Source organism: Meriones unguiculatus, chromosome 20, assembly GCF_030254825.1.
Source record: "Meriones unguiculatus strain TT.TT164.6M chromosome 20, Bangor_MerUng_6.1, whole genome shotgun sequence".
Taxonomy (NCBI): Eukaryota; Metazoa; Chordata; class Mammalia; order Rodentia; family Muridae; genus Meriones; species Meriones unguiculatus.
The window spans coordinates 63087618-63102867 of NC_083367.1; the positions used below are offsets into that span (position 1 = coordinate 63087618).

The following is a 15250-nucleotide window of genomic DNA, read 5'->3' on the forward strand; positions in this document are numbered from 1 at the left end:
GCCCCTTTGTCTGTCTGTCTATGCCTGTCTGTCTGCCTGCCTGCCTGCCTGTCATCTATCCCGTGTTTAGATGTCCCTGGAGATTATTCCTAATTGACTGCCTATGCTGCTGTTCTTGTCTTATTGCTCTGGCTTTGGTTTTAGCTGCTTATTTTATGAAGGTTATGGTAATTTGCATCTAAAACTGCAAATGTTTATTTTTAATGAACTTCACTTTTCTAGAATACAGTAAAACCAAAATATTTCAGAAAGGACTGGAAAAAAAAAGTTCCATGAATGAAACTAGAGAAGTTTTACTATTCCTATCAAATAAGAATGAATTCTTTGAGGCCACTGGGTCCTTTGACACATAGAAAGTACAATTCACACGGAAAAGGATGACTGTGTTGCTGATATTGAGTTCTGATACCCGAGCTCTTCTGAAGGAGGCCCCTAACAGCACGATGAAGTTGGAATGCTGCCAAGAGCTCCACTCCCAGGTGCTCTGGTGACATCAAGACAAAGGAAAAGCTCAAATACAACTGGAGTCCCACAATAAGCATGAAACTTGTTTCTCTTCAGACACCAGACAGTCCCTCAATGCCTGTCTGGTTCTCAGCATCACTAGCCTTCTTCTGAGAGCAGACGAGGATGCCAGATCTCAGCCCCCATGGAGACAGCATAACTGATTGTAAACTTTCTTAAAACATTTCCTGGGTAACCCTCGATCTGGCACTGTGAAGCACATTTGGATGCTGGAACGTGTGGGAAGTAGGGAGTCTTCTTCAACAATCTCCCTTGAATGTGGGAGAGCCTTCCCAAATGACTTAAGAGTCCTACCCAGCTTGCAAACTCAAATTTGGATAAACATATGATTTGTCTCTCTAGAGCAGGTGTGCATGACCTTTTGGCTTTGCAGTGTGATCTTTGCCATCCACAAAGTTCACACTTGAAAACTGTACGCTAGACTTACTGACAGTCCCAAAGCTTTCACCATGTTACATGCAAATGCACCATTTGGGGGGAGGGGCATTTATAGCTCCTTGGCAACCTGCGTCTCATGGGCTGCAGGCTGCTTTGGGGAGTTCTAGCACTCTCCTGGACTGTCTTCTTTGCTGTTGCCATTGTGCAAAGGTCATGGTGGAACGTGAGGAAGGGACGGACGTCACAGACTGGTCTCAGAGTTGTGTAAAGACAACTGTGTCCTTGTAAGTTTTACCTTCAGAACTTCCGATCCACGAGGTTTCACCTCAGCATGGTGCAGGAACGGAAAACCACAGCACCGCACTCCTGCGCTACGCTCTACCCTTCGGCGGTCCTCAGGAATGGCCCTCAGACCTGGCAGCATTTCCTTCCACCTCATCTCTGCGTCAGCACCACTAATGCTGACACTTGGATGCACGAAGACGAGGCCTTCATTCACAGGGCTGTCTAGGGCCATAGAGGAAGGACAGACCCTTTTACAGCAATGGGAGCAAAGGGTCCCAGTAAACCCTCTTGTATAACCATCAAGGGAGGAAGATGCTTCTATTTCAAGAAGCTGAGAAGGGAAACTGAATTTTCAGAGACGTGACTTTAAAATCACTTTGAAACTAAAATATTCATTCATCTGGAAGTACATTAGACAAAGAGCTGGTGAGGATTCAGCTAGAAAGCACTTCTTTATAGGCGTGGGATCTGAGGTAGGTACCCAGTACTCACATAGGAAGCTGAGTCCTGGGGAGACAGAGACAGGCAGCCGCTGGGGCTCACAGGCTTGCCAGCCTGAGTTAGCCTGTAGACCCCATCTCTCGGTGAGGCGCATGGCTCCCGAGGGATGATGTCTGAGCTGATCTCTGCCTCATACGTCTACCCGCACACACAACAAATGTGCACACAAGCCCCCCTCTGTTTCTGTCTCTGTCTGTCTCTGTTCTCTCTTTCTCCCTCCTTCAACAAAGGTAAACAAAGTCATCTCCATGATAAAAAGGCTGGAGGAAGGCACTTGGTATGCTGGCAAAGCTGTTACTCATCAATGCCTCCATCATGGCCCAAGGCCAGCAGCATCTGCGAGAAGCATGCATACCTTTTTAACCAAAGCTATATTCTGTAGAGGACCTATGCCCTGGCCACCTAAGAAAGATATTACAAGCAGGACCTCCATTCACAATGTCTTACACACATTCATCTAAAGAACAAATATACATGTAGCAAGTTTAATCAGTATTCTTGATGAGTGTAAATATGTATATGCATATATACACACACACATATATATATATCAAAATTGAGAATTTACAAATAAAATTTGGAGCACTTAACCCAGGGGCTGATAAGTCTTTAGGATAAATCTCAAAGAGGATATGTGCTTCCTTTGGTAATTCAATTCTACTTCATACAAAGAGGTGTGAGGCTTAAACACAGCTGATTTGAAGGTGAGAAAAGCAGAAAGCGTTCTGTGAGGCAAACACAGCATGCCAGCGCTGTTCCCTGGAGATCCCGGAGTGTCTGAGGAAGAGTCTGGAAATCACACTGGATCCGCTGCAGGGTTGACGGCTCTGGAATGTGTGATTACAAATAAACAAACGAAGCACAGAGAAGTGAAGTTTCAGCAAAACTGGATTGTATTTATAGTCCAGACCAAGAAATGTGGCCAAATTCCGACGGAAGAGGACTAAATGCCCTGTGTCCACCCTGTGGCCTCCTGATAGGCCGGGGCAGCAGGCTTGGAACGCCATCTTTCTTTTACCCACAGTTCCTAGTGCAAGTTAATCAAATGGGCTGGGAGGGCGAACTTGTGGCAGGCCGATCCTCTGGTCACCACTTTCCTGGGATGGAGACTCCACACTCGTACCAGCCCACGTAGTAGTAAGGGGTTCCAAAACCAATGTGGCCAAAGCTGACAGGCTCCTGGCGGTACTGACGATAGTAGCCTGGAAAGGCAGTGGAAAAGGTGGGGGGAAAGAAGAAGGTTCAAAGTCACTGACAGGAAAACTTCTCCCCCTACAGCCTACTTTCAGGCAGCATGTTCCGGTGAACATTTCTGGGTGTTACTTGTGAATCCCCTGGGCCAGTTCTGTGTCACCATAAAAACATGGATAATCCAGTCCTCCTCCAACTCATCACCAAAGAATGTGATTTCAGCCACCATTGGTGAGCTTTTACAGAGATGCACATTCTAACCTGGGGAAACTGAGTATCACTCACACCCATCTGTTCTCAGAGTTCAGAGCTTCCAACTTCCCAGAACTGCTCAGCTCCAAGGTTTAATTAAGCCTGAAAAGCTGAAGCAGATCTGTAGATCTTTCCAGAAAAAACAGTCTGCGCATTGCTGACCTCTCAAAGTAGAAGGATGCTCTGGTAGCCTCAAAATGTTTGGGGAACTCTATTGCTCTCGCTTCTGGCCTTATTTCCCTCTTGACAAACATTGGCTAGCTGCCAACTCTACCAGTGAGTTCGCTAACCAGTCATGGTCAACACACAACCTTGGCACAGAAATACAGAGGAATACAGATAACACAGGACTGTAACAGAAGCCAGGACGCTGCAAGAGCTGGAAAGGCGTGGACTGTGTAGATGCTGTGTATTTATCGTGACGAACTGAACCGGCTTACGTATTCAACCCAGCATGACTCTGGATGTTCCCACTGAAGCATTGCTAAGTGGGGTTACAGCTTAAATCACTATACTACCAGATTATCTCTATAATGTGACCTTATCTGATTGGGTGAAAAAACTCAACAGACATGGCAAGACTCGGTAGGAAGCAGAGGCGACTGAGCCGCTGCAGTCTCGGGCTAGAAGCACAAACCCTTCCCTGAGTCTTAGCTCCTGCTCCATCCATTGTAGGTTTGAGCTTCCCCAGAATTTACATTGACTAGAAACAATTCTCTATAATAAACCTAAACAGGCAGATAAAACCCTTGGTTCTTTATTCTAGATGAAAGATTCAAAAATATGCTCATTTGGCTACCTATGTATTTTAATTCTTTGAAAATCTGTAAGTGGTTGTGTTAGAGTTGTTTTTTTGTTTTGTTTTTGTTTTTGTTTTTTTTCAACTTGAGACAAACCAGGGTCATCTGAGTGGAGAGAACTTCAATTGAGAAAAAAATCTCCATCAGGCTGGCCTATGGGCATTTTCTTTACTAACGAGTGATGTGTGAGGGCCCAGCTCACTGTAGGAGGGGCCACCCCTGGGCAGGCAGTCCTGCATACAGAAGAAAGCAAACTGAGCGAGCCAATGAGCAGCCTTCCTCCATGGCCTCTGTTTCCATTCTGGCCTCCACGTCCCCAGCCATCTTGAGTTCCTGCTGTGGTTTTTCTCGATGGTGGTCTGTGATCAGGATGTGTAAGCCAAATATACCCTTTCATCCCCACGTTGCTTTTGGTCACGGCATTTTTGGCACCACAAGAGAAAGTAAGCCCAGATACTCATGTACAAGCTCACATATTTTTCCACAAATATGTGGACACCCTGAATGTACAACATCACCAAGAACCGAGTGCAAGATGGAAAGATGCTGGACCACCTTCAGCTGCTGTTGGTTTGCATGGAATTCTGGGATCCACAGGGACATACCACAACTACTGTGTTCCTGCCTCATAATACGATCACCCAAGAGCTGGTGCCCTGGCCCTGAGGCCTCTGCTGGTGACTTTCATGTTTACCCATGGGTCAAGCTGGGTCCCCTGGAAGGTCTCCACTGTGCCCTGTTCATATTCATCCACATTGCAAGACTCAACTCACACTGCCTGTCCTGACAACCTTCCTTAACAGCCTTGAGTGTTTGCCTCCCTTGAATGCATATGGTCACAATGATTCCAATTCCTTGACAAGACGACAACCACGTGGTGGGAGCTGTTGTACACATAGTGCCCACTATAATTAACCTCTCATACAGTCGCTTCCTCTTCCCGGTGACAGAGCTTGCTTCTGAGAGCAGGGATGAGGTCATATACACCCCCTTATATTTCCGGTTTCCCAGAGCATTCCCAAGGCCAGCATGTGATGGACGTACTTTTATTCCTTGATTTTTTATTTTCACCCTTTATGATCCAAAGTGCTCCCAACATTAATCCCTAAACTATAAATCAAAGGCAGAGCTACCATGTATTTTCTCATTATAGCCATTTTTCTTCAGTATAAAATAGCAACTTTGTTCTCCTTACCTTGAATGGTAGGGAGGGCTTCTATATAAGACTGAGGCCCTGTTCTTCCATCCAGGTGTGAATCCACAAACTGGCAATGGTCTTCACCTCTTCCCCAGCTGTCTCCAATGCTATAGAACGTGTCTGCGTGAGAGAGAATCACAGGTCAGTGACTACTAGAGTGTCACTGCTGGCTTACGAGTTAGAACAAGCTTTGGGGACTGTTTAAATTAGGAGCATTACTTAAAATATGCGTTCCATGGTTTCCATATCTGAGAAATGTTTTTAATGGCACAAATGACACTAAGTGTGTCAGGAGCCAGCAAGCTCGTATACTAACTACTCAACATATGTTTAGTAGGGGGACTTTGGGCAGTACAGGCAGCTCTGATGTGTAAATGATGGACCCTTTTAAAAAGCCCTCTGCTCTCTAGAAAGAATGAAGAAAACCACAATCCAGAAGAGATTTAGAAGTCTGAGGCAGATCTAGATAATTAGAACCTATGTCCACACATAGCTCCGGGCACAGAGCGCTGTCCGCGGTCCTGAAGCGCAACTCAAGGACCTACAGTTCTGTGTTCCCCCACACTGGGGTCCTGAAGGTGACTGTGTGTTCCCTCCTAGAAATTCTGAAGGGAGAGAAAATGGGTGGAAAAGACAGAAAGAGCTGGTGGAGATGGGGGGAGAGAGAAGGAGGGAGAGAGAGAGAGAGAGAGAGAGAGAGAGAGAGAGAGAGAGAGAATTATCCAATAATGAGATGAGGCAGGTAAATCTCCAGAGGGGGGATGTGGGGGAAGATTAGTGAGAAATAAATAATAAATTAATTAGTTAAAAATTATTCAGGCCAGCTGTTCTTGGATTTCATTTCTAAAATGTAGGCGCAGTGTATATGTAAAACTAGTATCTACAAAACTGGTTTACAGTAAAATCCTCACAGCTCCAGGCCTTAGACATGTTCTAAGCCACCTGCTTTACAAGTCAGTAATGGCCAGAAGTTTACTGCAGCCACCCAAGTGTAAGTCCTACCTTTGAGGTTGTCGCTGAGGTAGATCTTATACCTTAGTGAATTACAAAGAACGACCCCCACAAACTTCTTGTACCATGTCCGTTTCACATACTGCCGACCGTGGCAGTCGGTGTAGCCAGGGTCATGCTTGAAAGCAAACGGGATCCAGATGGGCTCGCCACCTTGACAACACAAAACACACGCTCTAAGGTACAGCGGGCTACAGAGGTTATTGTTCTACACAAACTGTCGGAGAACGGGGAGTTTTCACCAGGCCTTCCTTCCTCTCTAGCTTCTCTGAGCAAATGTGCAAACATGTTGGATTCCCCTTTCTCTTTTAATTCTAGAGTACAACTGGAGCATTATGGGTTAGATCTATTACTGTCCTCCAAAGCCTCACGCCTCTGATGGGCTACGAAGAGATTATTGGGTCAGGAAGATTTGAACTTCATCATGGGTTAACCCATTGAGAAACTCATACCTGAATGAAGGAGGGGCCTCATGAAAGAAATAGGTAACTGGAGAATGGCTTTGAAGGGATCTCCCCTGCTCCCTTCCACCTGCCTGCCTACCATGAAGACAGTTTTGCTCCTTGTGTCCCTCAGCCATAATATTATACCTCACCTCAGGCTACAAGCTAGGAAGCCAAGTGACATGCTCCTAAATCTCTAAAGCCATAAGCCAAAATAAACCGTTCTCTCCCAGTTCTCTCAGATTTTTTTTTCAATGCAACAGAAAGCTAACTACCATCTCTGAAGGGAAGGCTGCTTTTTACCCTGGAGTATTTAAGATCTTGTTATTTTTAAAAAGGATTCTCAAAGCTCATGAGCAATGAAAGACTCAAGGAAAAGCAGCTGTATTGGCATAGTTGACCCTTGGGGCATGTCACAAGTCCCTCAGCCTGGAGTCCAGCTCTTTTGGTCACTCTTTATTCCTTTCTTGAACTTGGAACACAGGGATTGCTCAGTTCATGGGTGAGGGAGGTAAAATGTCCTTGCACACTTGCTGCATTTTGACATCTTTTCATCGCTTTAAAATGCTCATGGGGACCATGTAAACAAAGAACTTATTTTATAGGGATTGGCTATTCCCCTCATAGTTTCTCACTGACACCAACATCTATAGTCCTACTAAAGCATTTTCAAGTCATTCTCTTCCACAAAGACAATGGAGGGTGGATGAATCAAAGTTGTCAGAAAAAAAAAATCATGCAGATGTAAAATGTTCCACCATCTCTGGTTGTGAGTCATGACAGTGATCACGGACCTCACGCTCACTATTTGCATCTCATTCACGTTCGCAGCCAGAGCGGCAGAATCCTCGAGGCATCGAACTCACCTGGGGCTCTCACAACGAGCAGAGGATTGTCTGCGGATGAAAAAGAAAGAGTTGACCTTGTAACACACATTGCAGTTGGGAAAATGTTGACATTCTGGCTGTAATTAAAAGAGCTAACTGAATTGGAATAGAGAAACAAAAAACATAGGGTTTATTTGTCAGCTACCAAAGAATCTCATAGGCTTCACTCTGGGAGCATTTTCTTTCGGGAAATACTCTCAGGTCAACTTTGTTATTGTTGACACAGAGGCTGGGAGCTTCTGGAAGTAACGTTTTGAAGTTGTATACTACCAAACAATTCAGTACTTCAGGCTAGCGAGCTGATCCAGTGAGGAAGAACCTGGGTTTCACCATGTGATGAAAGAAGAGAACCAACTCTCGAAAGCTGTCATTTGATCTCCATGTGCACACGCACACACGCACACACACACACACATACTCTCATATGCACACCGTAGCATACACAAATATACGTGCATACACAAATATACGTGTACACACACTCTCTCACATGCACACACACATACACACACTCTCTCATTGTGCACATATGTACACAAATACTTTTACATGCATCCTGTGGCATGGATGTGGACAGATGCTCATTCTCTCATTCACATATGCGGATTCAAAATAAAACATTTCGTGTAAACACTTCATAAAAATAAAATCAGCTCTCTTGTTTTTAAACCTCATATTTGGGAGAGTCTGGTGATTTCTTAAAATGTTCTGCATACTATAATATCACATATTTTCCATTCTTCAGTGTTTACTCAAGAGAAGTTAAAATACAAACCTAAACATTTGCATATAAACACTTATAGCCTCTTTGTAATTACTGATCGGTGCGAATAACTGAAATTATAGCTGAATGGGTCAAATGAGAGGATTGTGGCATAGCTGTATCATGAAATACAGACCAGAGATAAAAGAGAATGAAGAACTAATGAAGAACTAGTGCGTGGATCAATCAAAAGTTCATTATTTGATAGCTGGGCATGGTGCACGCCTGTAATCCCAGCACTGGGGAGGCAGAGGCAGGTGGATCTCTGAGAGTTTGAGGCCAGCCTGCTCTACATGACACGTTCCAGGACAGCCAGGGCTACACAGAGAAACCTTGTCTCCACAACAAAACAGAAGCAAACAAACATAACAATTGATTATTTGGAGAGAAGCCAGCCAGAGGGGTATAGACTCTAGGGTACTTCTGTCAAGTCCTAGAGGATGTGAACTCAGTGGGAGAGAGCAGAGGGTGCAGGACAGCAGGGAGGCCCTGCTGGAGGTGACAGGCATGCTGCTGGACAGTGGCCAGAGCTGAACACAGCTCAGAATCTACGACATTCCGTATTTTAAAACTGTTTATGCTTTAACTGTGAAAAATACATCAGAGAATATGAAACTTGTTTTTGAAGAAATTTCGCTTCCGAAAAGGATCTCTTTTCAGGTGGTGTTGGGGCTCAAACCCAAGCCCTCTGCCATGCTGGGCCAGCCTTCTGCACACTGAGCTATTTTGCTAGCACACTGATTTTCACAAATGCTGTACATGGACTAAATAAACAAGACTCTCTCCTCTCCACACTCATTCTCTCTGTATCTTAATTTTTGCAGCATTGGGAAGTAAACACAGGGCTTCAATTTGTCCATGTTTACAGCCACTCAGCCTCCGCTTAGAAAACCGGGTTTTCAGGGTGCACACCTAATACACTTTAACATATATAAAGTCTCAGAGCTTCCTCTCCACATTTAGGATATTACGTCACCCCGGTTTTCCCTTGTCCTTTGTGTAGACAGCTCATTCTGGCACTGTCTGCTCTGCATGCAGTAGTAATGTCAGTTTAAGAGGAAAAGCTCATAGTGCTCCTCTCGAATACCCCAGAACAGGGATGAAAATGAAACAACAGCAAAAAACAAAACAAAACAACGATGACAAAACCTGTGGGGTAAAACAGCCCTTTCACAGAGGTCGCCTAGGTCCATTGGAAAATATACATTTACGTTTCAGTTTATAACAGTAGCAAAATTACAAAGTGGCAACAAAAGTAGCCTTATAGTTGGGGGTCACCACAACATGAGGAACGGCCACAGCGTTAGGAATGCTGAGAACCACTGGGATAGAAGTTAAACCTGAGGTACTTAGTACGGACGCCTCCGCTTCTTCATAAAAGAAGCCATAGATGGAAATTTGGCTAGCCACAGGGGCATCGGCCCCCCAGGTCATCTAAGGTGGATGTTTTCCAGCTATTTGAAATAAAAATATTGTTGTTGTTGTTTTTAAACTTTAAAACTAAGAGCAGGTGAGGTCTTACAACCCCAGTACTCAGTAGTCTGAGGCCAGCCTGGGTTAGACAGCCAGTGCCAGCTCAGCCTGGGCTATTCTGTCTCAACAAAGCCAAAGCCAAATAATCAGTAAAACACAAAGAAAGTGCTGAAACTATTTTATGCTAATGAGTTAAAACTATCTTTAAATTGAAAACTAAATTTGCTTTTCTTTTCATTAGAATTTGACCTCAGCTCTCTCCTAACAGAAAAGGGGGAGAAATGCTTGTTTCATAAAGAGAAATCTGAACTGATCTAACAGAAAAGACATTTTCCTGCTTTAATTTTCCCCTTGCCAATAGATGTCATTCTGGTTTGTTTTTGTTTTTTTTTCAAAGAAGCAAAACAAAGATAAATATCCCCATACCTGATTCTGTAACAAATGAGACAGAAGGGCTGACAGGCCCATATCCATGAGGATTTTTAGCTTGAACTTTGAAGTAATATCTGAAAAAGAAGGAAAGCATCTTTTAAAAGAGAAATTGACTGGACCTCTGAACAGTGAGACAGATTCCCAGTATTACAAGCATGTTTCTACAATAACATTGGAGTCATGTTGTATGTTTTTAGACACACACACACGCACACACACAGAGAGAGAGAGAGACAGAGAGATACAGAGACAGAGACAGAGAAAGAGCTGCTTATCATGTGTTTTCCTGAACTTGCTTATTGTTTGATGATTTCTTGAAATGGTCTAATTAATGCAGCACAGGCACACGGCTGATGGGAATCGATAGAAACACTAATATTTGCTCAGAGGGCTTCTCCCAGAGTATCCCAGCAGGCGCTGGATGACTCTCCAAGCCCGTCCTTTAGAAACCTGCTTAAGACTCAGATGCCAGTATAAACTCCAAGAGAGGGACAACAAAACACAGAGTAGAAGTCAGGTGTTAACTCAGTCAACGTCTTGGGCTCCGTGGTGGATTCAACAAAAATGTGGCTTGTGGCTGGCAGGAGGGGCTGGCTAGAGGGTGGCCTTTTCACTGGAACTCACAAAATAGCCACGCCTTGAGCTGTGGCACCTCCAGAAGAGAGAAGCATGTCCAGGAAGGGGAGAGAGGCTTTGCTGCAGGGCCAGCTTTGTCTAGGAACAGAGAATGTTCTGGAAAGTGCAATGTTTGAGTCATCAAGAAGGAAAGGGAGTCTCGAAGCATTTTACTTCATCAACACTGATGCTCAAAGAACTGGAGACCAGAGCATCAGTTAGAACCACTGTTAATAATACTTGTGACCTCCTGGGTTCCATGTACCACAGGGCTCTTCTAGGACCCATGAATGGCTCTTTGAACCTTAGAAAATGACACTTCCCTCTAGCTTTTGGCCAGAAGGAATGTCTCACTTAACTACTTCAAAATTCTTTATCTGCTTAAGTCAGGTAGAGACGTAAGTACTGATGAAAAACTATGAAGAAATTTTAAGGAGGGACCATTCACATTCAGAGGGTGGCCACAGCCATAGTAATGATATCGCCTAGGTCACCTCTGGCCTCACTGCATGCAGAGACATTCTCCGGTGGTCTTACCAACCCAGAAAGAAGAGAAAAGCCACTTGGTAAAATCTGAAATCCATATAATATGACTATTGATTTAAAAAAAAAAAAAGGATGAACAATTAAGAGCATGTTTCCAAATCTCAATGGGTGCAATTAATGTTTCTAGATTATTTACAGACTCGCTCAGTGGCTGTGAAGTAATTTAAGGCAAAACCTCACAGGCAGCTTCAACAGGGGGTTTGACACATGTCAACGATTCTAGCTAAATTTTGCAAACACTTTAAAAAGAAGTCATTTAAAAATTAGGAGTGGTATCTAGGCTCATAAGCCCTTGTGTGAAAACCTTGTGCTACACAGCTCCTTGTGTCCCTGATGGAATGGCCCTAAGATGGAATGATCCCAGCTTTTCATAGTAAAATTGAGTTTTAAAATATGCAGACCGTAAGGAGTGATGGTGGGGCCTTCGTTTAGTGAATAAGGTAGAATGAACTTATTTTAGTTAAGAAAACAAAAACAAAAACAAAAATCAAAAAATCAGGATCTGACATAAAACACCCAAGAGGCTGATTCCGAACTCTGGGTGCCTGCGCTTTCACAGTGGTTTGGGAAGCCTCCCTCTAGTCAGGTGGTAAAATAAATAAATAAGTAATTAAGTAAATAAATAAGTAAATAAATATTGTTTCTGCTCATTGCTTCCACGCTGCTCTGACTGTTTATAGCTGCTACTTACCTGGGTCCTGAGGAAATTTGGCCAGAGAAGCTCCCATGTTACACCCTTCCTGTATACTCTACTGAAGTGGCAGAAGCCACTTTACCTGACCAGCCCCAGGCTCATGAGGACAAGAATCCCCCTAGTATGTACTCTCCCTAACCTTCCTCACGACACTGGCTGTGAAAGTCTGTCTCTGTATTGCTTTTCCTTTCTTAACAGCTATCTCCCCCACCACACAAAAATCCCCATGGAGACAGCACTATACACATTAGGAGAGCTGAATCTAGTTCACCCCCACGCCCTGAACCCTGGCGCAAAATAAACAGGAGGAACTGCTTGAATGAAGGTTGGACCCAGAGCCACCGTTAGAACACCTCCACCTTAAGCCACCATCAGTGGCAGAAATGGCAGAAATCCAGTATGGCGGCAAAAGGTGTGCAAAGAACACGGGACACAGACAGGCGGGACAGGGAAAGGTCAGGAGAGTTAAGATGCAACTTTTGTGGCTAGCGGTTCTGTGATGAAGCCACTGGAAAGCATCCTCCAGCTTTCTGATCTGTCTGGAAGCTGTGCTATAGAAGGAATCAGTGCACACAGCGGAAGAGAATGCCGACTCCATTTCCTCCGGTTCTGTTGCTTTTGTTTCCTCTGGTCGGCTTTCAGTGCTGTTAGAAAGGAACGAAGCACTTTCTCCATTCCCCAATTTATTGCTTCTTTTCATTTGCCAAATCCCGCAGTTCATAACAGTTTACAGAAGCTTGGTTCCAGTGAGCCTAAATGGCACATTAAAATGTCACAGGGAGTGCTCCCAGCTTTGGGAAGTCTCCTGGTGGCCTGGTTCTGGCCAGATTCTGCCCTCTCTAGCACATGTCTGTTCACTGAGTCATTTGTTGCCGTCTTTTCTGTGCTCCTCCGCCTGTGGAGGCCGCTTTGAGCTCTTCGCTGCAAGCCCACTGGCTCTGTACAACCAGCGTGTTGCTGTGGCTGTCTGGACAACCTCAGAACCCAGTCAGGAGCTACTCAGGGATCCTACAGGCCCATTGATACTGTGGAAACAGCTACGGTGGGAGCACCTGAGCCACCGGTACTGAAAATACTACAGATCCGGGGTTCCCCATGCACCCCATGCCCAGCGGCCCAGACAGCCAGTTGAGCAGCACACCACTGCCTGGCCACGGCGTGTTCAATGCCTCCCTCATGCTCATCCACGCATCACTTTCTGAGAGTCATACCTCCCAATCCAGGTAACACAACAGAAGAATATACAGCCAGACGCTCCGATGAGAGAAAATTTGGCCAGTCTCTCCCTGAGTGCCATAAACTCTGGCGTCCTGAACAGTGCTCTGTCAGACATGCATTTCTCTGGTGATTGTAACCTTTGCTGATGCGTGCAACGCACCTCTCAAGGACGTTCTGAACATCCACGCCACAAAGCGTTAAGTGTCAGTTACTGTGTTCGGCAAATACTGCCCCACTGACGTCACAAAACAAAACTGTCCTACCTAGCGTCACTACATTAGTGAGTAAAACTGCATCAATTATCTTCCAATGTATAGAATGACATTCCTGCCCTTATTGGAAGGTGTTGCCTAGGAATGCAAGGAACAAGCACGATGACTGTCAAGTAACAACTTCAATACATGCAGTAGCTTCTCTTAAGCAAGAGACATGGTTTGTGGCAAGCCTTCATTGGTATTCCATGAGCTACACCAAGCATTTAAGGGGATGTGGGACGACTTTGTTCTGGAGCGAAGCTCACAGAGCTGGATCTTTGTGAGTGACTGCCATGGCATACCTTGTGTTTGGCTTCAGGTTCTCAATGGGCAAATGGGTCACTGATGACGTCTGAGTTGACCATTTATTCCTGATGAAGTCCTCGTAAGAGGCACTGTAGACCAAGTAGCCTGGAAACAGAAAGAGAAAGAACCTTGTCTTAATTTGCTTTTTGGTTGCTTCGGTAAACACTGTGACCAAAAGCAACTTAGGAGAGGAAAGGGTTTATTTCATCTCAGACTTCCAGATCATGGTGCGTCCTTAAGGGAAGCCAGGGAAGACACTCAAGCCGGAACTTGAAGTAGAAACCACAGAAGGATGGTGCTCACTGGCTTGCTTCCTCCGGCTTCCTGCTGGAAGTGTACCACTCATAGCGGACTGGGCTATCCCACATCACTTAGGAATTAAGAAAACCCTACAGCTGCCTCTGTGGGCCAATCAGATAGAGGCAATGTCCTAGCGGATTCTCCCTCATATAATTCTGGGCTGTGTCAAGTTGACAGCTGAAGCTAACTGAGAGAGAACCAAGCCAAACAGAGCTATGGTGTGTTTTGAGGGCATGTACAGCACCACGAGGTAAAGCCCCATGAGATGCTCAAGGAGAGCAAGATTCACTGTGAGATGGGATGATACACTTCGCTAGTTTCTGGTGAATCCAGCACAGCAAACACATGTGCTTTCTGATGTCCTGGTCTCACTCAGCTTGTCAGGGCTAACTCTATCTAATCTTGACTTCACAGAGAAGAAAGAAGAAGTAGGAGTAAAAAAAAAGCAGTGCCCTGAGCTTCCTGTTTACTGAGCCAGACTCAGACAAATGTTTTGTTTTCCTTATTATATGTGGAATATAGATTGATGATAAATAGATAAATAATAGATAAATAGATGATGGATAGATAAATGATTGGTAGATGATAGATAGATGATGGTAGATAGATTATAGATACATACAGATAGATATAGATAGATAAATGATTGATAGATGATAGATGATTTGTAGATAGATACATGATATAAAATAGGTAGGTAGTTTGATAGATAGATAGATAATACATATGACATTAAAATAGAAGAGGATCCATTTGGAAAAAGGGAGATGAAAGGGGAGAAGGACAAGGGATAAATATGGTTAAAGTATATGATATACTGGAATAAAAATGTGATTCTGAAAACCATCACTTTGTACAGTGAAGAATTTAAAAGACAGACAAAACCCAAGCTCCCTGCAGAGACATATAGTTGTACTTTACATGAAATGAAGAATAATGGCAGTGACTCCCAGGCATATGGGTGTGACTAAAGGACTCTGAGTGATCGTCATTCATCTGTCAAAACTCATCTATGACTGTCGTCTCTTGCCCTTGTCCTAGTTGTTTAAGGACAGAAGGAACATGAGGGATCTGAAACCAAATGGCTTAAAATGAGATTTTTGCTTTACTCGGTCCTATGTGCTCACCTATTTGCCTTTAAAACTTGCCAGTTATGGCAATGGGATGATGGCTCAGCA

General features: G+C 44.3%; 1 protein-coding gene across 4 annotated transcripts in view; it reads right to left on the reverse strand.

The window, feature by feature from the left end:
- Nucleotides 1-2160: 2160 nt before the first annotated feature.
- The window catches only part of Fndc1 (fibronectin type III domain containing 1), an 81877-nt gene continuing 68787 nt past the window's right edge, over nt 2161-15250 (reverse strand). For all 4 annotated transcript variants that reach the window (XM_060373139.1, XM_021635733.2, XM_021635734.2 and 1 more), the window contains 6 exons: nt 13769-13877; nt 10134-10213; nt 7451-7480; nt 6133-6294; nt 5128-5250; nt 2161-2891 (listed from right to left, as the gene is read on the reverse strand). In XM_060373139.1, the coding sequence (XP_060229122.1) occupies nt 2776-2891; nt 5128-5250; nt 6133-6294; nt 7451-7480; nt 10134-10213; nt 13769-13877 (620 nt within the window). In that variant the 3' untranslated portion in view covers nt 2161-2775. The remainder of the gene's footprint in view (nt 2892-5127; nt 5251-6132; nt 6295-7450; nt 7481-10133; nt 10214-13768; nt 13878-15250) is intronic.